The sequence below is a fragment of the Musa acuminata genome, chromosome BXJ2-5 (genome assembly GCF_036884655.1).
Source record: "Musa acuminata AAA Group cultivar baxijiao chromosome BXJ2-5, Cavendish_Baxijiao_AAA, whole genome shotgun sequence".
Classification (NCBI taxonomy): Eukaryota; Viridiplantae; Streptophyta; class Magnoliopsida; order Zingiberales; family Musaceae; genus Musa; species Musa acuminata.
Window position 1 is genome coordinate 37,622,490 of NC_088342.1, and position 27,283 is coordinate 37,649,772.

Consider the following 27,283-nt stretch of genomic DNA (forward strand, 5'->3'; position numbering starts at 1 on the left):
AATCCCAATTTAGGTCCAATTAGCCCCTAATTGAGTTAGCATGATTACACTAAAAAATAACTTAATTAGTCCCCTAAACTACTTCGATCTAGACAAATGATTACAAGCATAAATCCTATGTTGTCCAGCATATTATTGGTTCATTCGGCACTTCATTTAATCCTTCAGCGCATCATCCTCTCCTTTGACATATTGCCCAATTGGAATTTTGACCTTCCGCAACATCCGATCTCCTTGGCGCAATGTCTAATACTTCGGTCCAATGCTCGAACTCATGGCACAAAGTCCTTCTACTAGCACATCAATCGATCCTCTGGCCTGACGTCCAATCTTCTGATATATTCACTATGGCCCAACGTCTAATTCTTCATACTTTAATCGATTTGTCTTTTCTAATCAAAGATAGTTCTATATCATTCAAAGACACATTAGATCAAAACTTCATCAATTGATTTCATCATCAAAATCTGATATTTAACAAAAAGAGTATGTATTATGTCACACGTAATATCACTTAAGTGATTGGCTTACAGGGCATCTATGACAAGTAGTTTTTCAATAAGAACTTTAATATAGTTGATATAAATGAGATAACCTATGTTATTGGAATTGAGGTATTCGAGGATAGATCTCAATGATTGTTAGGACTGTCTAAAAAAGGATATATTAATCGAGTCTTAGAGAGATTTAATATGTAGCTTTGTTCAATTAATGATACACCTATTACTAGAGATGAAAAATTCAGTCAAAACTAGTATCCGAAAACTAACTTAGAAAAGAATCAAATAAAGGATATTTCTTATGCATACGCAGTTGGAAGTATATTATATGCTCAAACCTATACAAGACCAAATATTAGTTTTGTAGTTGTAATGCTGGGTAAATATCAAAGTAACCCAAGAATAGAACATTGGAAAGCAAAGAAAATAATGAGATATCTACATACGACAAAAGATTATATGCTCAGATATAAGAGATTAGATCAACTTAATGTAATGGGATATTCAGATGCTGATTTTACAAATCAACTTAGAAAAGAATCAAATGAAGGATATTTCTTATGCATACGCAGTTGGAAGTCTATTATATGCTCAAACCTATACAAGACCAAATATTAGTTTTGTAGTTGCAATACTGGGTAAATATCAAAGTAACCCAAGAATAGAATATTGAAAAGTTACAAAGAAAATAATGAGATATCTACGTATGACAAAAGATTATATGCTCAGATATAAGAGATTAGATCAACTTAAAGTAACGAGATATTCAGATGCTGATTTTACAAATTATCTCGATAGAAGGAAGTTCACTTTAGGATTTATATTCATGTTATCTGGATAGGCAATTTTTTAGAAAAGTATAAAACAATCGCTTATTGCATCATTAATAATGGAAGCTGAATTTGTGATATGTTTTGAGGCCACAAATCAAGCTTTATGGTTGCAAAATTTTATCTCAGGACTTGGTATGGTCGATTCATTTGCTAGGCCACTAAAAATATTTTGTGATAACACTACAATAGCTTTCATCTCTAAGAATAGCATGTACTCTAGTGGTTCTAAGCACATTGAGATAAAGTACTTAGTGGTTAGAGAAAAAGTCTAGAACAATAAGTGTTAATTGAGAACCTAAGCTCCATCACAATGATGGTTGATTCATTTACTAAAATTTTATATTCTAAAATATTTAAATAACATGTTATTAGCATGGGACTTGTGAGTAAGTCATAAAAGATATTGTGATGTATGTTTAGGTGGATGATATTATTGATTTTTTTGTTTAATTAAAGTTATTTATTTTTGCTATCTTGTTTACATTTATATTTATATATATTATAGTTAAATATAATAATATAATTATCTTAATAAGATAAATTACAGAGCTCATTATTGACTATATTAGAAAAAGCTAAGAGTATGACATTGATGATATACAAACGTTATGACTCACATTGATAGTTGGACTTAATTTAGTATTATTATATTTACTAGACTTATTAGCTTGTTTTAAAATTCATGGCCATGTATAAAAAACTTTTTAATTTTTTAAAAATTTTAATTAAGTAAAATCATTTTAAATAAATTTTATTTTATTATTCTGATTTTGATTTTCTTTTATATCTTATGAATTAATTGGTCAAAATGGGAGACTATTAGATTTTTAGCCCTATAAATTGATAAGATATATTGTAGACTAATTGGATTATGATAAAAGTTATAGTCAATAGAAAGAAAGTTCATATTATAGTGGGATTCCTTAGGAAATACCCTCTATAGGAGAAACTCTCCTAATTATTTATTCTATACCTTTTGTTCTGGCCTAGATATAGATAGGACCTCTTAGGAACTAAACGATGTATGACATGTATGACACATGATATATGATAAATGTGGACACATTATATCATTGAAAGATTATAATTTCTCCCTCATCCTCTTTATCCTTAATCCATCCATCTACATAGTCTTGTTAAAAGATAGAAAGAGACGAGAGAAGAGTCAGTTATCATCGATAGTAGTTTTGGATATGTGCTCTCATAGATTTGATAAAGTTTTTTCTACATTATTATTTGATTTCAGTTCTAGCATTAAAAAATTTTCATGTAACATATAATATGTTGCATTTTTTATTAAAATCTTACAACAATAGTATGTCTAAAGGCAATTTAGTACTCCTTCAAATTCATACTACACCTCCTTTTATCCGAAGACTTTGACCAAGATGCAGAAACTCGGTATGCATATAAACAGAGTGATACAGACAGGTATGAAAGCCAATGGCATTCCTAAATGTAATTTACTCCCAAAAAAAAAAAAATCTCATATTGTGTACAGACATCATCACTTTGGTATCACCTACATGACAAAGTTTATCCAATGACAACTTTACACTTCATCTTTGCCTGCCTATTGGCTATGGCCCCTATCTTTTTTGGCTGGCTTTTTATCCAGTGATAGATAGATAGATATGGGGAAACTTTATGGGTTCAAATCATTACCCACTCAGTGTCTTCCATTGGATTTCCTCGTAGGATTTGTCTGCTAGGAGAAGAGGACAGGCAGATTCTAGTGGTACTGGATATTTTTGGTGTGCTGACAAATTGATGATTGTACTTTCCCTTGCTAGAGGGAAGAAGAGAAGTGGCCCAATGAGCATGCTTTTTATCTTCTCCAATTATGTCTATAATTTTCATAAAAATGATTTTGATACATGAAAACACGAGTAATACTGGAGAAGCTGATTTGTCATCGTTATATATATATATATATATATATATATATATATATATATATATATATATATATGGAGAGAGAGAGAAATAGAGAGAGAGAGAGAGAGAGATTTTTAAATGATATTATGATCATTTGATAACAAGGGAATAAACTTTATAAGAGAAAAGAATTTGAGTCACATCACAAACATAACCTTTTGCATCAGCCAACAATTTATGAGATTCATTTGTTACTAATGATTTAATCATCTATATGTGGACTAATGAAAAAGAAAATATTTCAGACTTCCTCATAATTCATAATTCTAAACAGACCTCAAAAAAAAAAAATAATAATAATAATAATAATAATAATAGTGATAAAAGAGATGTGGATTGATGCCTCCAAATCCCTGCATAACCAAAGAATAATAATAATAAAAGATATCTTCTCTTATTTTGGTGATCAAACTTTTATTCACTTTGCATATAGAAAACTAGAGGCAGAATAAGACAACAGCAGCAACATGAAACCTTGAAGAAGGCTCAAACTAGATTTGGATTTCTGGTGGGGGCACAACACCTCAAAAGGTTGAGTTGTTGGTCATCAATTCCATTTCATAGCATGCTTCTAAAGTCTACCTTTTTTCTCATGTCTTCATTCAAATTATTATCTAATTCACTTGCTTTAAAACTCCACCTGTCATTGTGCCTCTATGATGCTGCCACATTTTGTTTCCTTAATCTGTGCTTGACTCTTAATTATGAGTTTGCTCCCCTGGAAAGTGGATTTTTCTTGAGTTCAAGGAATAGGATCCATCTTTACAGTGACTTAAGCATGAAATGAACAACTCCACCAAATGAGAGGAGAGGAATAAAAAAGAAAAGAAAAAACAATAAATAAATTCCATGTTAATCAAACACTTGTTGTAATTACAACAAACAATAAAAACAGCAACACACCACAGTATCTTAATTCTTTAAGGGTGAATATATGGATTTATTTTTTTTTGCTGCTGTTGAGTTCTATACAGAGTAGTTAGTACCTTAGAATAGATTTAAATCTATTCTTATAATTTTTAGTAAAGTAAAAAAAAAAATTTTATTTTTGAAGGTGCTAGTAGTTTAATCGATAAAAAATAAGTCTCTAAAATCATATTTCATTTTTATCATTCACAATAACAATAAAATTATTCTTATCATTTACTTTATAGAAAATAAAATTCTTGACCAATACGCCCATGCCATGTCATCGCCAAGTGGGACCCATGTGTTCCAATGGATAATATTGATATACGTCCTCATCGATATATTATTTTTTAATATGCTAAATAGTTTAATCGATAAAAAAATAAGTCTCTGAAATCATATTTAATTTTTATCATTCACAATAACAATAAAATTATTCTTATCATTTACTTTATAGAAAAGAGAAATCTTGGCCAATAGGCCCATGCCATGTCATCGCAAGTGGGAGCCACGCGTTCCACCGGCCCGGAGCGAACGCAAAGCCGTCCAATGCGGTGACGAAAGGTGTCCACCCTCGAAAGAGGAGGCCACGAATCTTAAAGCAATCGTTCGAGGCAGAAAGAAGAAGAGGATCGGGCGAAAAGTAGAGACAAATGGTGGGATGATGGCATAGATTCTGATGTGTCTCATGTGGTGGATGAAAACACCCCTTTCTCCTCCTTTGAGGAGAGAATCCTTGATTAAAGTGTCCTCGAGAGTCTAATCACAACACTATTACGTGCTCACATGCAATTTCCACAGTACAAATAATCTCCCACAAGTCACATCTTCCCTAATCGAGACAGTCCCAACACACTGCATGCTCTCATGCAGTCGTTGAGGCATCAATCATATTCCCCTCACCATCTTAAACAACTCATTTTCTTCCTCATGCATCACCTGTGCGTGTGTGTTTCATCCTCCTATGTTACTTATTTCAGCAGTGCTGTGAATTCCATCGAATGTCATATGATAACCCCAAGAATTTAAGTTTAAGAGTACATACGGGAGAGTTGGATAAGCGAATCCGAATCTTTTTCAGGTATCGGAGATTCGATTAGGTGTTGAGGTCGCATTTCTAGGTATCGTTTTTATTTTTATCTCATACCCAAGTTGATGGGAGGAAAATGAGTGACTATATAGAATATATTACTGATTCGATTCTTTTGAGTTGGATCGGTTGAGATCGACCTCCATTTGTGTAAGTTGAGATTTGTGATTGAGATAAATCAATCTCCAACAAAATAAAGTATGTATGATTGTTGTGTTTCATTTAGTTGATATCATTAAATTTAATAATAAAATCAATATGTATGTATGTATGATTGATGTGTCATTATTATCTTTAAACTGATATAAGGAAGTCAATCATGGTTTGCCATGTGTACTTGGAGAACCTTGAAAATCAATAGGGTTCTAATACCTAGTCGATAGCCTAAGGTTCATGATTTTAAGAGGTCCTTTGATCATATCGTGGTCAACATATTGATTTTTGTTGTTATTTCATCAATGGGTTCATCTCCATAAATAACAATATGGGAAGAGATCATCATAACAATAACAATGTAAATAAGAGAGCTATCGTGTTTTTCCAATGATCATCTCATGACGTAATCTAAATATAGAAGATAAGATTTATTTTACATACATGTGTTACTTAAACGACATCCCATCCCATCCCATGATGTATCATCTTAAGTCAACCTTGTCTTTATATTAAACATTGATTATAGCTAGTGTATCTGTGTTTCATTAATTGCTTTTAGTTGTTCAACATGTATATTAGGGGTTTAAATCTAATCCAAATATAGTATCCAAGCACGTCAAACTGTGTTACAAGTTTAAATTTAGGAAATAAGCCAATACACAAATGATTCACATTAAGACTATATCGATGGCATACCAAATAAAATGCTCTCTAATGTTTAAATTACTAGAGTGAATTATGAATTCGAAAAATAAAAATGTATCATGTACTCAAATTATTTGAGAGAGTCGACACGAAGAACCTTTTTACAAGAAACTCGAATAACTATGAAAATTGAATCGAAGAGTCTCTATAAGATTATAGTTGTATGAAATAACTAATTATTATATGATTATTATGAGTACTACACCTAATCTCATATTAATAAGACAGAAATTTCAGCTAATATGTTAGGATAACTAGGTAGCCACGTTGATGCATATGTGATTCTAGTCCTTTGTTTCAAGTTGTCGAGATGAGCATGAGTTGATGTGAATTGTTCATATATCAAACCTCCTTATGATAAGTAAAATTATTGTGTATACACACCCTATCAAATAGAAAAATATAATCTAAAATTATTCAATATAAATTCACATGGTCTAATCAAACTGAAGTCGTAAAATATCTCTATCTCCAATGATATTCATAGACTCTTATTTGAGTTCTTCACGTGACAATATTAGATTGGATGTAGTATATGATCCAATTTGATAAAATAATTAATTGATTAATTTTATCGAGCTATTAGTCTAAAATATTCATATCTAAATTAATGATAATAAGCTCATGTAATTTTATAAACCCATTCAAATCACCTTTCACTCGTCAAATATTATCATACATCGATCGGACATATTTTTCTCCTCACATATGATAAAAAGCAAGCAAGAGAAAAAACTCTGATCGGCATATTTCAAGTATATTATATTGTTTGTTTAGCGATGATCGTGTCAGCACCTTCTTATTTTTCTTGAAAACCATACCACCTCCTACCTCTCTCTCTCTCTCTCTCTCTCTCTCTCTTTCCTCCCCTTCCCCTCTCCCTCTCCCTCTCCCTCTCCATCAACGACTCGCGTGTGGTGTTGATATTAATTATATAGGGAAGACACGATCAAGTCTTGCAATAAAGAATTCATAGTATAAGACATTAAATACAATAGAATATATGGTGGTGGTGGTTTTGTTCTCTCCGGCTACTTCTTTCATGGGCTTATGAGGGGCGTCACTACTCACATGCTCTTTCCCCGAAACAACATCATCTTTTCACATAAATAATATTATTTATATATAATAATAATAATAATAATAATATTTAATCTTAAGAGTTGAAATTTTAAGATTTGATATAGAATCAAATAAGACTCCTTTTACAAGAATATTTTTTTGAATTATCTTGAGAGGATAAAATCATCTGAAATCTTAGAAGGTTTTAACCCAAAAAATTTGTGTGAATGACAAATCATACCAAACACTCTGTATTTATCACATGTTAATCATGAAGAATATTATATATATATATATATATATATATATATATATATATATATATATATATATATATATATATATAGTGACTATTATTTCTTATCTTAGATAGAGGGTCGGCTTTATACTCCTTGGTAGGATTATTGCTCTATGATAAGGATGTAAGCTTATTGTATTACATAATAATTGTAAAAATAACTATTTTTATTTGTATGAATAAATTCAGTTTATCCCATTCAACCATCATTTTGTATTAGACTGCCTTAATTGTCATGTGGTTACATAATAATAATTATTTTTTATTCAATATAATAAATTTATATTGATCCTCAAATCTTGTATATGCATTTAACCAATGCCGTACTTTCTATTTAATAGTCCCATAAATGAAATCGGCTCCCAAAAAAAAATCTATCACTTCTAAAAAGAGAATCGAATAATAATAATAATAATAATAATAATAATAATAATAATAGCCGACTATGCGCCTTGGACTTACGTGCTCGGGAACAGGAGCACGCCCAGGGGCGACGCGTGTGCGACGACACGTGGGTCCCACGAGGACGCACGTGCAGGATGAGTCGACGAAGGGCCCCATGCGGGCCTCCCAACTCCCTCCTGTGGGGCCCGGCCCACGAGTCCTCCCTCCACTTATAAATCACCTCTCTCTACCCCTCGCTCTCCGTCGCCCACTCGCCCACCTCCGCGAACCACAAGCGCCCCATTGCCGCAGCCTTAAAAATCCGCCCTGCAGACGACTAGCAACATAAAGATCCCATCTTTCCTCCGTCTCCCCTCCCCCATCCGAATCGATACCCCGCCGTTGCACTCGAGCTTTTCCCTCGATACGCGATGACGAAGCAGAATGTTGTGCCGGTGGAGGCCGTGGCCGCCATCGCGGTGGCGGCGGTGGCCGGCTCGTCTCCCCTGTTCCCCTACCCGCCCCCCCGGGCCTACGGCCGGAGGAAGTATCTATCCCAGCTCGAGCTCGGTGGCGGCAGGATCGGCGCGTGGGTGGAGTCCATGAAGGCCTCTTCTCCCACCCACGCGAAAGCGACCGCCGCCCTGCCTTCCGGCGACGCCGCCGTCGACGAGCAGTCCGCGTGGGTTGTGAGTGCTTCTTGTATCTGTTCTCCTGTTCTGCTCGTCTAAAGTTTGTTCTTGTCGGGTGCTAATGATGTTTTGGCAGGTGCGGCATCCCTCGGCGTTGAACAAGTTCGAGCAGATCATGAGCGCCTCCAAAGGGAAGCAGATCGTGATGTTCATGGATTACGATGGCACACTATCGCCCATCGTCGACGACCCCGATTCCGCTTTCATGTCCGACGCGGTCAGAACATGTGCCTTTCTTCTTTTCCCGTTGCTATTCCTCTGCCCAAAGATGTGATTTTGATTATTTTCCTGTTGCCGTGTGGGTTATCAGATGAGAGAGGCGGTCAGGGACGTGGCGAGGTACTTCCCCACCGCGATCGTCAGCGGGCGATGCCTGGACAAGGTACATTTCCATTGCAGTTCGCCATTCTCGGATGCACCTCTCTTGCGTCCTATGTTTCCTTCCTGACTCCATGGTTCTAATGGTGCGCAGGTCATTAACTTCGTGCGACTGGCCGACCTATACTACGCTGGTAGCCACGGCATGGACATCAAAGGCCCCACGAAGCCCCGACACGCCAAGGCCAGAGTAGGCGCTCCTCCTCCTCCCTTCCCACACCCCCACACCAACCCCACCCTCAAACTGAATCGATCTCTTGCAGAATATTTCGCCTGCATGCTTATCCTCTCCTCTCGCTTTGTGTGGTTCAGGCCAAACCCGTTCTCTTTCAACCGGCAAGCGAGTTCCTCCCCATGATAGACGCGGTCGGTTTCTCTGCTTAGTTCCTCGCCATCAATCCTCCTCCTTGTTTCATTGCTAAGATACGGTAATTGCCTTCAGGTTCACAAGGCATTGTTGGAGAGGACCAAATCCACACCTGGTGCCCGGGTGGAGAACAACAAGTTCTGTGTTTCCGTCCACTTCAGATGTGTGGATGAAAAGGTTAGATTTCCTTTCATATTTGGGTGCTTGAAGTGAGAAGCTAAATCTAGTCGTGATGATTAAGTTCAAAAGAATCGATTTTGTGCAGAGTTGGAGTTCGTTGTTCGAGCAGGTGAGGTGTGTGTTGAAGGAGTACCCCAAACTGCGGCTCACTCAGGGAAGAAAGGTGCGAATTTGATCTGAGGCTATTGGCCACCACTGATTGGCGTGGAAGGGAACACACATCACTGTTTAGACGAAATCTGATTGTGACATTGTTTCTTTGGTGCCTCCAACTGTAGGTGTTAGAGATTCGTCCCACAATCAAGTGGGATAAGGGGAAGGCATTGGAGTTCCTGTTGGAGTCGCTTGGTAAGCTCAGAAAAATCCCAAACATGTGTTACGTCACATCATTTTCAGCAATTCGCTTCATTTTCAGTAGTTTGTTCGATTGATGGTATTTTATGTGAAATCATCAACTTTTCAGCCGCTCATTTGAATAATGTCCATTTCTCTGTAGGATTTGCCAACTGCACAAACGTAATGCCGGTCTATATCGGAGATGATCGCACCGATGAAGATGCGTTCAAGGTGGGTGCTAAGCGATTTCTAAGCTAGACCACAAGTGCAATTGGTCGATATACTACTCGACATCTTTTCCTTGTTAATCGAACAACATTATCGACAGAGGAAATTAATGTCGTATGTCTGTAATAGGTATTGCGAGACAGAGGACAAGGCTTTGGCATCCTTGTCTCGAAGTTTCCGAAGGAGACAAATGCCACTTATTCCCTGCAAGAGCCATCCGAGGCAAGTGCTCATGGCCCTTTGCTGGGCACTCTCTCTTATTTGCTATGCGACGTTACCAGGGTCTACTTCATGTCAAGGACCACTTGATGGCAACAGTGAACAGTGATGCACCTCATCATATACAAATTATACTTGCACAGTGCCCTAGTTGTTGACATTATTCTTGGTGTTTTTGTGCCAGGTTAAGGACTTCTTAGTGCGGCTAGTGGAGTGGAAGCGCCTGTCGATGAAGGCTTGTTCCAAGGTGCAAGTAGCATAGAAGTTGCCCCACCACCCCTGTGAAAGCTTAGGTCTGATGGGACCCAATGAAACGGGGAGTTCATGTAATCCCCTTATTTTAGGTGCAAAGAACGCCTCATAAAGAGGCAGAGCAATCTCTATGTCCCCTTACTCTTCTTCTTGGACTTGAAAGCACTGCAATTCAAGCTTTCTTCCCTTTACACGAGCAGCTGTAATCTTGTAATTAGATCTTTGTACAATCAAAAAAGAAGGAACACCAATTGTTTTCTTTCTGCAGCCAAAAAAAAAAAAAAGGTCTACCGTATGGTACTTGTGGATGTTGGGCTATGGCAGCCACCATAACAGGATGTAAAAGAAAGGATATGATTCTGAATCTTATGCCATATTTTGGTTGAACAAAGTTCCCTACTTGTGGTTAGTAAACATATTGGCAAGTGATGCATGAGTACATGATTCTGTCATGAAGAAACCCAGCAGTGCATGTTCTCGACTAGCTTGACGTTTAATGTTTCCGTGGATGTCCTTTTTTTGTCTCAAGCATGTTAAGTATGGAATGCTTGTTGGTAGTGAGTGGTCCATGGTTCCAGACTTCGGCACATCATTTCCTTGCTGAACTCTCCCGTGTTTCATGTGTCCAGTTCACTTGGTTTGATCTGCTTTCACATCTTGTTTCCACCTTATTTACTTTTTGTGTTTTGAATCTTGGCATCGATGATGGTATTGACTCTGAAGTTGTAGAAAGATATTATTGACTCTGCTCAAAGAATGCTCTGTTAGTGTAGCAAACATTAAATCTGACGCAATTGCTGCTGCTGTCTTTACAGCAACTGGTTCAGCATGATTTCATTTCAGAATCAACTGAATCAAGAGATCCAAATCATGGATTCACTCACTGTTGATTAAAAAGGATGGAGACTGATGAGTTGTCATCTGTAGTTTTCAGTTGGTCCTTGTAAAAATGTGCTTGCTGTTCTTCCTCACACCCATGATTGAGCAATTCAGCAGCTACTTCTTCCTACTTTACATGCCATGCTTTCTCACGTCTACTTTTTCCCCATGATTCGTGGCTTTCAGCACTGAAGCAATCATCTGCTTCTTCTTTCTAACCATATCGGTTTCAGATAAGCATACACCAGCATGTAGAACAACATGATTACCTGAGAGCATCCACCACACCCAAAACTACATAACTTCCTTATCGTCTCTGTGCTCTCCACTTCCAAATCCACCAACCACAGCAACCTTGCCATGATCCATTCATTACAGTCATGATGAAGCAGCCACATAGGTGGGGTCCCGATGTATTATGAATTGGAAAGTGCCAGGGAGGACTCATGTCTTTATATGTCTACTGTACCGTTTTGGGGTTTCCAACTCTCAGCCGACGGTTGACCTTATCTGCATTTTTGAGGCAGAAGCCGGGAAGCTATATCTATCCATTGCATGAAATCTGATAACATTTCAGGATAAGGGAATCTTCCTTGGATTGGAGAAGAGCTAAGCCCTCCCACATAGGAAGCAAGCTGTCACGGTTGTCTCTCATGTCATGTTTGTAAGGGATACATATGCCCTTGGTGGCAGATGGTGCAACAGTGCTCATGTAGGGAAACTGAAATTATTAGTGACAGTAACCTCATGCCACAGTAGGTTGGCATCTCATGATTTGAAGCCTATGCTTCGAGGCAAAAAGAAGTAGATCGAGCAATGGTATCGGGAATAGATTTAGTCCCATCCCTATCCTCTTTAACCCATAGCCAGTCACATCAATCAGATGCAAGCCGATGCAGCTGTTTGGGAAATTGATTTGATGTCACTGTGTACTCAAACATCTCACATGCCGATGACTAAGTTGTCTTCTTTCCAACCCCGTATACCCTCTGCTCAACCCTAGATAAAATAGGAGGCAGTTGTCCTTGAGATCTCCAACTCCATCCACAAGGAAAAGATCCTTGCAAATAGAGTATTGACTGCAACCATTATAGGGTGCAGGGGAAGAACATTAATGTGTGGAAAAGCAAAGCTGGTTTGACAGGATATTTAAGCACCAAAACCACTGCTCTCGAAACCAGAGACATACAACACACCCCACGACTGGATTTATAAGCTTCAACTGTGATCCTTGGTAGAGAAGAAAACCACCACCACATGAGATTTATAACATGAAATCATAGCTTTAGCTTTGGCCCCCTTGGGATCTCATTCGGTTCCACCAATGGTTTCTGCTTGGTTTATATGTTTAGGTCATAGGATATACCTTCAGGTAGGTCAAGAAAAGGAGGCACCAAAGCATGCCGTGAAGGAATCTATGATTGGGGAAGGAGTTGGATTCCACTTCACGACTGGGTTCTCAGGCATGCCCCCCTCTCCCCGCCCCCCCAATGCCATTCCCAAGCTCCTCCTCCATCTTTCCTGCGTGGAAAGAGTGTGTCCACCACCGCGTTCACCTCATCATTGGTGCCTAATCCCAACTTTAGAAAACCCGGTGATAACAGTGCCTCCCATTGCAGCGACTCAGCAGAAACCCTTCCTAATCATCATGAAGAAGGCAGCTTCTTCGCAGCAGATGATGGGGTACTTGGCATGTCAGAACTGACGCCACTGTTCATGGTCCTCGCGTCCCTACGTTGCATGGCCGCGACCTGGTCGACGAACTCGTTCTGTGGTGTAGCATTGAATTGGGTCGTGCTGTGCGGTGCTTGTGCGCTCATCATAATTCTCCCATATTCTCGTCACATGGGTAGGGCATTGGCATTTAGCAGGGATGATGGCCTGCTGTGCTTGTGCGAAGGAATAGGGACTGTCATGCAAGGTGATCAGCTCTGCTGCTGTAGTGCTAAAGAGGATGAAATTGATGGCTTTGTCCTGGTGGAGGACTGTGCATTTGCTGCAACCATAGATGATGCCTGTCAGGTCTTCCTGTTCCTAAGGACTGATCATTTCTGCAATCTAGCCAGTACTAGAAGATGGCATTTACTGATACCTCAGCTTTCCACTGGATTTAGGGTTGACCGAAGAGATCAAAGCATAGAGATCCCCCCCCATCCCCCCCCCCCCACCCCCTCCCCCCCCTTCCTGCGTTCCAGCAATTTAGCAGGGAACAAGTCCTGTAAGCTGAGCACGAAAGCAGGAGTTAAATGGAGTCTGTGATCTGGTCAGTACCGGAAGAAAACCTTTACTGAACCCTCTCAGCTTTCCACTGCTTTTAGGGTTTTACTGAACAAGCCTTGTAACGCGAGTACTTAAAGCAAATGGACTGTATAGTATGCTGATTGCAGAAGCTTAATTTGGACTATATATATAGTATGCTTCACTCACTGATCCAAATGGAGAGAGTAGTTGAGACATTAAAAACAAAATCTCAAAGGTGACATGAAATGGAATTTTGCTGCAGATGTCATTTCCACAAATATAATCACCCATCACATTTCTTATTACCATATGATGCTAAATAATGTCCATTTAATTTGTTTTAGGGTCTTTGACACTTGTGGTGTATTTTACAAGAAAGAATTAATCATTAATTATCTAGGTGAACACATTAATTTCAACTTACTTACTTTCCAGACCTGTTATTGTGCTTGAAAACAAAGAGAATAATTATTAAATGAAATACCTTGATTTAATCACATATCCAAAGTGAGAGAAAACCTTAATAGCTTATGAGTTGGATGGATCTAACTCATAATTAATTTGGACTTAATTATGAGTTACTTTTACTAGTTTCAATCATTTAGTCTTAATTAATTTAGATCAGTTGTTTTGGTTCCATCAGATTAATGAGTCTATTATTATTTCAGATTAAATCTTAATAAATAGCATCAAAATTAACTTAGATAAGTCAGGTAGAAGTATTATGGGATACTCCGGGCAAGACCCAAATAAACTTATAAGTGCCGAATAAATTTAAGGTACTTTTTGAAACACATTTGAGATATGCATTGAGGGCCTAATGAACATTTTAAAAGTAAATGGATGTTTGATAAATTTTTTTCAAATTACATGGGCATGGATGTTGCTTTGAAAATATTTAAATACCGATATTATCTCCGGATAACATTAGCATTTCAACATTTGTAGAATGGTAATATAATTTTTAAAAATTTAAAAATATCTTATGACTTTGTCTAAAATTATAAGATTACCAAAATGATTTTTGAGAAATCAATATGATTTATATTTTCTATAAAGTTAAATTCTTATTTATTTTATTTTAAAATAATATTTTATATTTATTTATATGATTATGTTTTTTATTTATTGTATATTTGAGCCATATGAAATTTTTATAAGATTATATACATTCATTCATTTATTTTTCTTTTACGTATTAATTTAAATTAAAATATATATTTATTTTTAAATAAAATATTAATTATCATAAAATATTCAATAGACTTTTAAAATGAACAAAACTTACATCAATACATACTTAAAATATAATTTTCATCTATTATTTATTAAATACTCAAAGCATTTGACAACCATATATTCACTTAAACCCTTAAACATTTTAGAATAATAATTAAAGTATAATAAGATTAATAAGTTAGTTATTTTATCGGATCGGTAATACATAGTTCATTAGATCCACTAACGTATAGGATCCAAAATCTTATACTTATAGTCTATTGAACAAACTTATTATAATCCCATTTGACCAAGTTGAAATGGTGCGAATACTAAAAATACTTAATTTGCTATCATTCCTAGTAATCACTTGCTTGAAATCTTATATTTGTGAATCAATAAAACACATTTGAACACATCTCCGTCCTAATGTGGAGATGTCCGAATCATGCCCATGCGAAGCCCATTCCACACTTTCTTCAATTGCAAGCCCACCTACGTTTAAGTTCAAAATAAAGTCATTAAAACGTAGAAAAAAATCATGTCGAAAAAAAAAAAAAGCTCGAATAATTTTAACAACAAAATAAACCTTATTCCTGATATAGTATGTATATACTAATGTGTGTGTTGTGTGTGTGTGTGTGTATATATACATATATATATATACATATATATATATATACATGTATATATATATATGTATATGTATATATATATACATGTATATATATACATATACATATATATATATATATACATGTATATATATATACATATACATATATATATATACATGTATATATATATATACATGTATATATATATACATATACATATATATATATACATGTATATATATATACATGTATATATATATATACATGTATATATATATACATGTATATATATATATACATGTATATATATATATACATGTATATATATATATACATATATATATATATATACATATATATATATATATATATATATATATATATATATAATGTCGCTGAAATATATCGGGTTCTGTCCGAGATAAATCATTATATAACGGCACATTTGGCCCGTCATATACGTCTCGCAACGGACCGTTATAAACTATATAAAACGGTTCCATCGGTGTGGCTAGGAAGTTTGGCTGAGACAGAAGCCGAGAAGAGGCTTACGGCCATGAGCTTAGCACTGTTGCAGGGCTACTCCTCGGACGAGGAAGAGGTCGGCGAAAGAGCCTCTCCTTCTTCTCCTTTTCTCAGCGACGATGAAGCAAGGGGTGGAGAGGATGGCGAGGAGGAGGATTGGGACGACGACGAAGAAGAAGCCCTGCAGGAACGTTCTAGGCGAGTGAAAAGGAAGAGGTCGCTCGCCGATGCCTCTGGTCCACCCGCTAATTCCTTCCTCCCCTCCGCGTTAGATGCCTTCGATGAGGTACCTTTCGTTCTATGTCTTCTTATCGATGTCCCTCGTTTTGGTTGCCATACCTAGGGGTGAAATATTTATTCTTTTGCCTTTGGATTTTGCTTGGCATCGTGGAGATCACGGGGCCGCCTGAGTTCCTCAACAATTGTGCTGCTGCTCCTGAGGAGACAACCGAGGCGCTGGGGGTGCTCGATCGGAGAATGAGGAATAGATCCAAGAGAGACAGGAAAGATCTTCCAGCTGGTGGGTAATACAAAAATGTTGTATTTTTTATGATTTATTTGGGAAATTTAGGAACCCTAGCTTGTAAAGGTTCTTGCTTTATTTTTTTCCCTTCTGTAATTGTCCTTTTGTTGATATTACATTATATGCTAAATTAGTCCCTTGATTAGGATTTACTTCCTCGAGAATAAGATTATGACTACTGCTGCCATCTTGGTTGGCAAATATTTCATCACTTGGTATTCACGATACATGCTGAGCCCTGGTTTTGTGATGAACATCCATCAGAAACTGAATGATTTCGGGTCCAGGGAAGTCTAGTTTCTTTTAATTAAATAAGTAATGATTTTTGGGTTCTATCTGTGGACTACAACTTATCAAAATTAATGTGAGTGTACAACTTATGTCCTTCCTTGGTGTACAACACACGTGACAAAATAAGATAATGTGCTATTTGTTTGTTTATTTATTCTTTTAGGTTTAAAATTGTCTAGTTTGTAGAATGTCTTTAAATGAATAATCTTCATTAATGTGTTAGATTAATTAGAGGTGATGAGCCATGGGCCTGGTTTAACATCAAAACATTTTGGTATGGAAGTCCTTGTGCAAATCAAGAATAACTATTTTCATTTTAGAGTTCATGTACTTATCAATGAGGTATTTAAAACTGTTAGTGATTTATCATGTTCTCATGGATTAACAAGTAATGGATAAGTTGGCAAGAAAAGAAGCAAATTCGTGATACATGTAAATGATTACTTATTTATTATAAGCTTTTGTCACACTCTGTTGTACAATATATTTAACTTTTTGTGAATTTACAATTTTTCTTCATCAAGCACTAACTATTTTTCTTCGTGAATTATTGGTTAGGATTTGTATTATGTATTCCACTTATATTGATGTGCTTGCAGCACATCTATTATCAGTTAGTTATCCTCTACCAAGACATTCTAAGATTTATGAATATTGCCCTCATCAATTCCTCATTCATTTTTTTATTACAATATTTGGTCCATGTTGTGTATGTCTTTCAGATTTCTAAATTTCCTTTTCTCTTCCAGAGTCAGGTAATGTTTTATACTTAAATGGTCAAAAGCATTGAAGCTACAGTTAGATAAATGGTCATCTTTACTTATCTATCTGCAAGAAAGTACATTTACAATTGCATAATCTTTTAGAAGCTGATTGTGAGACAACATATCCCACCTGGTTTAACTTCTTGGATTGACAACTCAGTTATTTTTAATTGGTAGAACTCTTAATACCTCTGGTACCTACATTCGGTCTTCATGGTATATTATAAGGTGTTGCCTTATAGGAATATGATATCATTATTCAGTCAACTATCTAATCCTACTGTCTTTCTATTCCTCTCTTTTCACTCTTAACACGCCTCAAAACTTTTGGAATTATGTTGATGAGCAACATAGCTAGCTTCAATTTGTACCACGATCTACCGTCTTTATTCTTATCCCTGGCTTGTTCTTGGCCAGTGATAAGAAATCTGTCCCTTCCACCTATACTTCTCCCTTTCCTCATCTGTACCGGACACCTATACTCAACACTACTGTAATTTAATCATGTCTTGAAGTCCACCATCTATTCCATGCCTTCATCCTGACTTGGACATCACACTAAATTTTTTCATCAGGTTATAGCTCTCACGTTGAAGACTTTACACCTCTACCATCTTCTTTGTGTTAGCTTTATGAGTTTGCCAAGATTCTCTGTGCTAGACATGGGAACTTGTTGGATGAAATCAGCATTTTTCAGATCCTAGAATATATGTGCAATACATGTATGAATAATTCTTTGTGCATAATTAAGAAAAGAAAGGGTAAAGCTCATCCAAGCCATGCTGGACAGGTCCCTCATTTCTCTTTGCATCACATAAGCAGCATAAATATTTCAGACCAAATGAAACCATATGAAAGTATTATCTACTTTTGTTTATTGATACGTTAATTTATCATGTATATCCAGGACATGTGTAGGTAATCTGAAGAAGGCTTTAGACATGTGTTGGATTAGGATGCTATTAGCATGTGTTTTGGACTTTTAACTAGTTAAGACGGATATACCGTAACACTTAGAGAGATATAACTTCATTGATTTTGTTATTTGGTTCAGCTTGCACATTGTATGTACAAAGTTTGTTAGGATCCTAACTGTCACATGAAAGAAGCTACAAACTCCTAAAAGGAGATAATGTTTTGACTCTTAGAATATAAAAGACAAATTCAATTAAAAAAATTGGATATTTAAACATCACCCTAGTCCTCAAAAGAATTAGATTGAACTACCTCACACATGAATTTTTTGTCTGACTTGTCTGTGTGTTCGTAAATTTCAATATCAGATGTCTGTTCTTTACTTGTTCTGCATTTGTCTGCTCTGCTGCCGTTGCTTTTGATTTTTCTTTTGCTTTCATTTTCTGTCCTGTTTCACTGTCTATATGACATAAACTTGACATTCCAGGTGCTGTTGTTGAGGCCAAAGCTCAATTAATTGGAATTCGTGACCGAGTAAGAAATGACGTAGAGGGAAGCTGTCCCAAATCAAACTCCAGCATGATACCTGGTGGCAAGCGTCTCATTTCTGCAACAAATCCTGACCCAAAAGATGCTGCAGAATTGTTAAGGTACCTGTTCTCTAAATATACGTTAATGACAGTTGAGAAGCAAAATTCAGATAATCTTAAATTTGATGATGAGGATGAGTAACTTTATAGATTAATGCTTTTTAGAAGCTGTTGGCAAGGGCAAAACATATTTCTAGTGATGAAAATTGAATGAAGAATAAGAGAAATCACTGTTTTATAACACTCTAGACTTGATATTGTGCGAAAGATCCAGGGAACATTCAGATAAAAGCAGTAATTTTGGCCCCAAAATCTAAATATGTAAGTTATATGTAGTTTGGCCTGAACATTAAGTTTCAAAGAACCAGGCTTAGCATTCAGTGTAGGCCCAAATTTTTTATTTCTTTTTAACCCTAATACCATGCCCAGAATATCCCGATTATATCTGGACTAGTAGATACTGTGCCATTTTGGGCAACACTAGCCTCACCATAATAAATATCTAAAAAGTTTGCTTATTAGTACTTCTTATTAGTACTTTGCTTATTAGTACTTCTTTCTCTTCTAAACTCACCATAATAAATATCTAAAAAGTTTATGATATGTTTTTTTTTTCCGAAATCAATGTCACATGAAAATTTTTTATCTTCTTTTCTATATTTCTTCATTGATTATCTTGATAAAAAAACTCAATATTTCTGGGTATAAACCTGAACTAATTTCTGAAAATTAAGCAAGTTGAAAAGAATTTTACAACTAAATTTACATGAGATTTATGTTTTTCTTTGGTAACCTAGTAACACTAGCCTTGTGATGTAGAACAAAGTAGTGAAGTAGAGAGAGAGAGGGGAAGAAAAGGAAAGAGAAGTGTGAGATAAGAGACTAGAAAATATACAATTCTTTTCATTCAAATATAAAATGTTTGATCCATTAACAAGCTTTACCATTTCTAGGGATTTAGGAGACTTGGTACAATTAATGAAGACAATGATTTCCAAGAATAATCTGTTAGGGAATTAGTATCTTTTAGAAATCCAAAATGTGACTTATAGGATACCTAAATAGTAAATGAGTGTACTTAATACAAAAGGAATCCTTAGAAAGACCAAAAGACTTTTCAATTTTTAACACAACTCTTAGAATTTCTAAGCCAACTAATTGATCACTTTTTATTGATATCTTTGTCTAGAATCAACCTTTTTGAAATCCTTTATAAAGCTCGATAGTTTTTCATCATTCTCCTCCAGTGGAAAAAAAAACTCGACCCTGGAGAGTGATCTGCTAGGTACTGGTCTAATAAGTCTATTGCAAAGTTATGAAGTTCCTCCAAAGTAATCCAAGTGTCATTAGAAGCTGGACGATCATGCCACTTGATAAGAAAATGTTGAGTAATGCTAGTAGCAGATGACAGATGTAATAAGGCAATCATCAAGAATGATGCCTATGGCATCCCTGTGTTATGGGAGAATTGGTGCTTTGAGAGGATTGTCACCTGTAAGAACACCGGTAGATAGAGTTAGCTCAAAAGGACTATGATATGAAGTTAAATCTTCCACATTGAAAATCAGACTAATATTTAACTTGGAAGGTAAATTGAGCATATATGTATTAGATCACATATTTTGGATAATGGGAAAGGACCAATGGCTCGAGCATACAATTTTTTGAATGAGTTTTTAGGGAATCTCTCAAGCGAACGTGAACCAAGACACAATCGTCAACTTGAAACTCTTGACTTCTACGATGTGCATTAGCAATAAATTTGTAATTTTCATTAATTAGAGCAATTTTACGTCAAACCTCAGAATGCAAATCATGAATACGTTGAGTGAAGGAGTAGGCTGGTTCTGAGGCACGATAGTCAAATGGAAGGAGTGCAAGGTCATCGAGTATAGCCGAGGATAGTTTAAAATAGGCTTTTTTTGGTGGTGTGGTTTCCTAAGTTATTATATGCAAATTTTGTAGTGGGTAAGGTTAAGTCCTAGTTTTCATGTTTCTCTCTATCTAAACATCTAAGAAGATTTTCCAAGAAATGATTAACAACTTCAGTTTGATCATCAATTTGGGAGGGAAAGGCTAAAGAGAACTTCAATGTTGTGTTAAATAGTTTTCATAAAATTTTTCAAAAGTAGCTAACAAATTTCACAGCCCTATCGAACACCATAGTTAAGAGCAAGCCATGTAATTTAACCACTTCTCGAAAGAACAATTTAGTAATGTATGAGGTGTCGCTAGTCTTATTACATGGGATAAAGTGGACCATTTTTTAAAATTGATCAACAACAACCAAATTAGAATAATGGCCATGGGTTGTTTTGGGAAGTCGAAGGATAAAATCTAAACGCACATATTGCCATGGTGAATATGGAATGGGTAATGGGGTATATAGGCCAGTATTGTGCTTGTGAATTTTGGCAATTTGACAGGTACGACACTGGGACACCACTCAAGCAACATCTCGCTTTAAGGCAGGCCAGTAAAATCTATCATCGACTAATGCATTGGTTTTGTCTCGGTCTAGGTGACCTGTAAATCCACCTGCGTGCATTTCCCAAACAAGAAATTCTAAAAGGGAGGATTGGGGAACACATAATCTAGTAGATCGAAAAAGGTAACTATCCCTAAGAATGAAGTTCGTATGTTGATGACGATTTTCATCTTTGACTTTTCGATATATGTGATTAAAGCTTGAACATTGGGTGCACTCTTCTTTTAATCGCTCGAATCTTATGACCTTAACACTCATGGTTGATAGGATTGTAGAAATTCTACTAAGGGCATCAACAGATTTGTTATGAGCGTCAGAATAATGCTTAATTACAAAAGACTTAGGATCTAGTCAATAGAGTTCCTTGGTGGTTGGGGCTTGTGGAGGAGACTTGGGAGTTCTTAATTTGTTCTTTTCTGATAGTTTTGCTACTCCCAGGATGATGTTTTTGCCTTTGTATAGAAAGACGTAAGTGTTTTCTCACAACCAAGGTCGATCTAATAGAAGATGGGTAACATCTCAATAAATCTCATCTTGGTAATTGCTCATTTTAATTGATACTAGGCATCTCTTGATCACGAGTAGAGTGGTTTTGTCAACTCAAGCTACTTTGAATGAAGTCGGATGTGACTCTACCTTAAGATTTAGTTTCTTGATAGTAGATTTTGAGACTACGTTCATGGTGCTACTCCCATTAATAACCAATTTGCAACTCTTGATCACGAGTAGAGTGGTTTTGTCAACTCAAGCTACTTTGAATGGAGTCGGATGTGACTCTACCTTAAGGTTTAGTTTCTTGATAGTAGATTTTGAGATTACGTTCACGGTGCTACTCCCATTAATAACCAATTTGCAAGTTCTTTCCCCACTTTGAATAAAAAGTATGGAAGATACTTGTCCTCTTCCATTCATTGGATTCCCTAGCAGTATAGAGAATAATGCGGACAACACTAACATGGGCATCTTTAATTTCTAGTTCGTTTTCATCACTTGAGTAGGCTTTGGGTTCAAGTACTTGGTCTACTTCCTTGATTTGATCCTTTGGTTCTTGTTTTAAGGGTATATTGAGGACAAAAAGAGGCAATGTGACTTATACCATGGTAGTAATGCCATTGGATTGAAGACGAACTAGTTTAAGAATAAGTAGTTAAACAAGTTGGACGATTCATGATTGGGCCAAGATTGTTGCTAGTAGTGGGGATTTTTGGCTTGACAGAGTCACTACTTGGGGTAGATTGGGTAATAGTTCTATTGTCGAGAGACACAATAGATGTTTGATGAGTTGGATAAAGTTTGATGTACTTATCAATATTAAGGATTCATCTGGAAGCTTCCTCCATGGTGTCAGGGAAACTAAGGGAGACTTTCCGTTGATTGTCAAACCTCAATCCACTAACAAATCTTCGGACAGTGATGTTTTAGTCCTCTTTTATTTCATACCTAAGTAAAAGTTCCTCAAATTGGGCCAAATACTTTATCACACTAGAATTCAACTATTTAAGATTTAATAATTGTTCAACCAATTGGCGTCGAAAGTATGCTAGTAAATATTTTTCCTTAAATTTTTATTTTATGATTTACCATTGAGTGATGGGAGGTTCTCGACGGTGTTCAAGACTACGTCGGATATGTTGCCAATATTTCCTAGGAGTGCTTACCAGTTTTATTTTTGCAACTCGTATACATTCAATATCAATCATTCTATACCATTCAAAGTAGTCTTTTTATTGATATCCTAATCTAAAATAATTTTTTTTGAAATCATTTGTAAAGCTCAATGGTCCTCCATCACCCTGTCAAAAGTATTCCAAATGTTATGCTTTTTTTTATTACAATATCTGCTTATAAAGTGTAGCAAGTGAATGGACAGGTTGAAGTAATGATTAGAGACCCCCTTCAGTGTTGCTACAATATCGGTATTGTTTTACAGTGTTATAACATACATTTTTATTTTTGTTTCATACGCTAATAAGTTCCCTCTTAGAATCATTCTTTTTATCACTACCGCACTTGAAGTCATTGTAGGTTTGCTAATGTAATAATTTGATTATGTCGTTGATTCAATGGTAATTGTGTTACACTAGCAGACAGTCCTTGTGCAGTTAAGTCATTGCTTGAAGCCAGAGAAAAGCTTCCTTGAACTGTTTCTACTTTAAGAAATTCTTTTGAAGCATGTGGTCAAATCTTTGTTAACTAAGAAGCTTGTCCTGTAGGCAAAACTTGCCTTAAAAATGACTTTAGCACATGATTTTGTGGCTTATTTTGAATTGAGTAATGCTTGAGACATGAGGCGAAAAGTGGGTGGGTAAGTTTCCGTATGACACCGTAGCAATCATGTGTGAAATTGAAGACAGAAGGTAGAACGATGAAAAGCCAATGATAATGTAGGTGGCCCACAAGATGAAATTTGTGGATTGGCTTTGGCAAGAAGAATGCAATTTACATTATATAGTCACTAATGGCTTTGGGTGTTTGGTAGTAGATGCTTACAGCAAGAATCTCATTATATTGTCTATGTAGCCTTTATGTTGCTTTCCTGCCTAATATGACTGTTTTTTTGTTTTAGGGTGTGCCTGCAGTGTGGGATTCCTAAGACCTACTCTCATTCCCGTGGTATGGTGTGCCCAGTTTGCGGAGATCGCCCTATTGCAGAACAGAAAGTGTCCGATAAAACGAAGGGGTCGACTGTCAAAGACAAGGAGAAGCTTAAGAGGATGAAGGGACAATCGAGCCATGCGACTTGGAAGACTGAGACAGAGATGCAATTGAGGCAACAATACGATTAGCAAACAATTGGAATTGCTGTCCGATGTGTGTACTGCTGAGCCGATTTACCTTCACGGGTCCTGCAACCTTATGCAACCTATGTCTTATAGATAAAAGTTATCGGCCTTGCAAGAGAATGTTTTCTGACTATGTTGGTGCATCTTCTCTTGTAAGATGGATGCAGATTTGTAACCTTGAATTCATCAGGCATGCGTACAGACGACGTTGGATGATGACTCGTCAGGTTGACGTAGGTATTGACACGTGCGGCTATCTATATTTTTGATTGATTTCAGTAATTAGTTATGTTTAGCATGTACTTTAAAAAGTTTTATTAGGATCTATATATTTATAAAAATAAAATATTTAATTTTTTTTTTCACATAATCGATTCAACTGATGGAATATATCGAATATATTGTCATTTATAGAAAATGATGTTAAAAAATAGATAAAAAGGTAATTTTGTAATTGCTATTCTTACTATCCTCCCACTTTGCTATCTTGTTTCGCTTCTTTTCCCTCTTGTGTTTTTCCTTGGCTATCTCCAATATTGAGGTTGTCTCTAACATGCACCGTCAACTCTTGGCCCTTTCGGAGAAGAGAGATCTCCCTAACAACTTTGAGTTCGATGTTGAGATGGACATCATTATCGTCAATCCCTATCTCCATCGTGCCTACGTCGCTTTGAGGGTATGGAAGAAGGCTATGTTCTTCGAGCCTCACAACTTCATCGATAGTTAGGTCGACCCTAACATGCGTAACTTGTTAGTTATAAGTGTCTTATAAGCCAATTATGTGAGTGATAATACGTGTGATACGTTATATAATTTATTATTATTATTATTATTATTATTATATTTTATCACTTTATATTGATGATAAATATATTATGATATCCTTGGATTTATACAATGAGAATTAAATCATGATGAGATCATAATAATGAGACCAATTCGCCTATAAATACAAACCCTAAATATTTTTGGTCATAGGTTATTCGAGAGAGATATCGAAATGATTGGAAAGACTAGTGTGCTATATACTCATCCATATAATGGAGGTAATTGATCTCATAGCTACTTGTGTGGGGACACTAAGGATATAATGTAGGTGCTAATTGGAGAATGAGTTCATTGAATGATTCGCTTGTAGAATGCTGGTTGATTAATGATACCTTATCGTAAGACATCAATTTCGTAGTTCCAGTTGTGTGTATGGTCCTTAGATTTGAGACACCAAGGATGCTTTGTTTGAGTACTCTACTTATTTATACCAAACTTATAGGTTTAGAAGTTCTAGATTGAGCACAGTTACTCATAGGGAGTGGTAGCCAACCTTATGAGGGCAATTGAATGTCTATTAAGAAGATCATCCACTCTCGGTTTCATCAGAGGAATATCTCATGTGCTCTCACTCAAGCAAATCCTTAACTAGGGTCAATCAGATCGTGATAAATATGATAAGCATGAGATTTGGATTGAGAGAGTTCTCTAGGAGAATCCGATTAGAGTGAGACTCGAATAGATTTTTATAGACCTGATAATACCATGCTCGGTATGCGATCTCTAAGACATTAGATTGATGAGGGACTATATATACACGATAACTAAGGATAGATATGTCCAATGTATTAGATCTTCTTGTACCGTTTGAGGATTATGGCATAGTGGTCTAATACGTTCATAGTTGATGAGTTGGGTGAATTATTATGGGGATAATAATTCATTGAGTTGGAAGGAGTTCTAGTAGGTGCATCTCACGGCCAACTCGCTATTGAGCCCAAAGGGCCATACACATATGGTGGATAATATTGAATCTCGTATTTTGATGATGAAACCACTTGATATATGTTTATGATTTAATCTGCGTTTTAAGTGACGTAGGATGCTTCGATCAGGATAAGACAATTAAAGTAGAAAAAATCATGTTGTACCGGAGGGACATGTCAGAAGATTGGACGTCGGGCCGGTGGATCGGTCGACGTATCGACAGAAGGCTTCGGGTCGTGGACTTAGGTATCGGGCCAAGAAGAGCGGGTATTGCGCTAAGGATATCGGAGTTGCGGAGTCAACTGGCCGATTGGGCAATAGGCCGCAAAAGATGACAATGCGCCGAAGAATCGGATGAAGCGTCGAGGGACCAATGACATGCCGGACAACTTGGTTAATTGCTTAGGAATAATTGTCTCGATCAAAGTTTTGTTTTACATGTGTAGGATTAACTGCGATGGATGTAAGACATGCAGCAGGAGTTGCGCCGGAGTCAAGACTATGATCACGTTGGGAGTTCGAGAGTTCGACGGAAGTCCGGACGGTCATCGAAGGTTCTGCGGGAATAAATCCGAGAAGTCCAAGAGCTTGCCAAAAGAAGCTCGTTGGAACTCGCCAAGTGGATCATCGCAAGTCCAGGAGTTTGTCGGAAGTCCACCGGAGCATCGCCGAAGGTTCGTCGGATGTTCGCCGGAAGCTCGTCGGAAGAAGCGATTGACGCACCGGAGCAAGTTGCAGTAAATGTCTTAAGAAATTCGTAGTTAGCACGATGATTAAGTTAGAAATGGGAGGTGATCCCATTAACTTAATCTTGGGGCAATTGGGCCCTTGACAAACCCAAATCGGGCCGAATGGATCAGCCCATTTGGACCCAGATTACTTGGCTAGAGGTGGCACCACCTGGGTCGACGGTGGCACCGCCCAGGGCTCAGTCTCCGAGCTCTGGCTGGGCGGTGCAACTACCTCTGACAGAGGTGCAACCGCCTAAGCTCGGTCTCCGAGCTCTGGCTGGGCGGTGCAACCGCCCCAGTCAAGCGGTGGCACCGCCTGAGTTCGGTCTTCGAGCTCTGGCAGGAGGTGCAACTGCCCCTGACAGGAGGTGGCATCGCCCAGAGGCTCAGTCTTCGAGCTCTGCCAGGCGGTGCAACCGCCCCAGTCAGGCGGTGC

General features: G+C 36.8%; 2 protein-coding genes across 2 annotated transcripts; both read left to right on the forward strand.

Annotated features, from left to right (window-relative positions):
• Window positions 1-8,147: 8,147 nt before the first annotated feature.
• LOC135611780 (probable trehalose-phosphate phosphatase 6) lies at window positions 8,148-10,787 on the forward strand. Its single transcript, XM_065107410.1, has 11 exons — window positions 8,148-8,564; window positions 8,644-8,784; window positions 8,878-8,949; window positions 9,040-9,135; window positions 9,258-9,311; window positions 9,388-9,489; window positions 9,578-9,655; window positions 9,771-9,840; window positions 9,989-10,059; window positions 10,186-10,278; window positions 10,460-10,787. The coding sequence occupies exons 1-11, from the start codon at window positions 8,307-8,309 to the stop codon at window positions 10,535-10,537; spliced, it is 1,113 nt and encodes a 370-aa protein (XP_064963482.1). The 5' UTR covers window positions 8,148-8,306; the 3' UTR covers window positions 10,538-10,787.
• Window positions 10,788-16,010: 5,223 nt separating this feature from the next.
• On the forward strand, window positions 16,011-24,577 carry LOC135612680 (uncharacterized). Its single transcript, XM_065109253.1, has 4 exons — window positions 16,011-16,293; window positions 16,401-16,527; window positions 18,988-19,150; window positions 24,145-24,577. Exons 1-4 carry the CDS (start codon window positions 16,039-16,041, stop codon window positions 24,362-24,364), a joined length of 765 nt encoding a protein of 254 aa, XP_064965325.1. The 5' UTR covers window positions 16,011-16,038; the 3' UTR covers window positions 24,365-24,577.
• The last annotated feature ends 2,706 nt before the right edge of the window (window positions 24,578-27,283 follow it).

Excerpts from the sequence above, each read along its gene's own strand:
- LOC135611780 (XM_065107410.1), top strand. The coding sequence starts at position 8,307 with ATGACGAAGCAGAATGTTGTGCCGGTGGAGGCCGTGGCCGCCATCGCG. Across the intron at positions 8,785-8,877 it reads CCGCTTTCATGTCCGACGCG|ATGAGAGAGGCGGTCAGGGA; the intron begins GTCAGAACATGT and ends GTGGGTTATCAG. Across the intron at positions 9,841-9,988 it reads GTTCCTGTTGGAGTCGCTTG|GATTTGCCAACTGCACAAAC; the intron begins GTAAGCTCAGAA and ends ATTTCTCTGTAG.
- LOC135612680 (XM_065109253.1), top strand. The coding sequence starts at position 16,039 with ATGAGCTTAGCACTGTTGCAGGGCTACTCCTCGGACGAGGAAGAGGTC. Across the intron at positions 16,528-18,987 it reads CAGGAAAGATCTTCCAGCTG|GTGCTGTTGTTGAGGCCAAA; the intron begins GTGGGTAATACA and ends TTGACATTCCAG. Across the intron at positions 19,151-24,144 it reads GATGCTGCAGAATTGTTAAG|GGTGTGCCTGCAGTGTGGGA; the intron begins GTACCTGTTCTC and ends TTTTTGTTTTAG.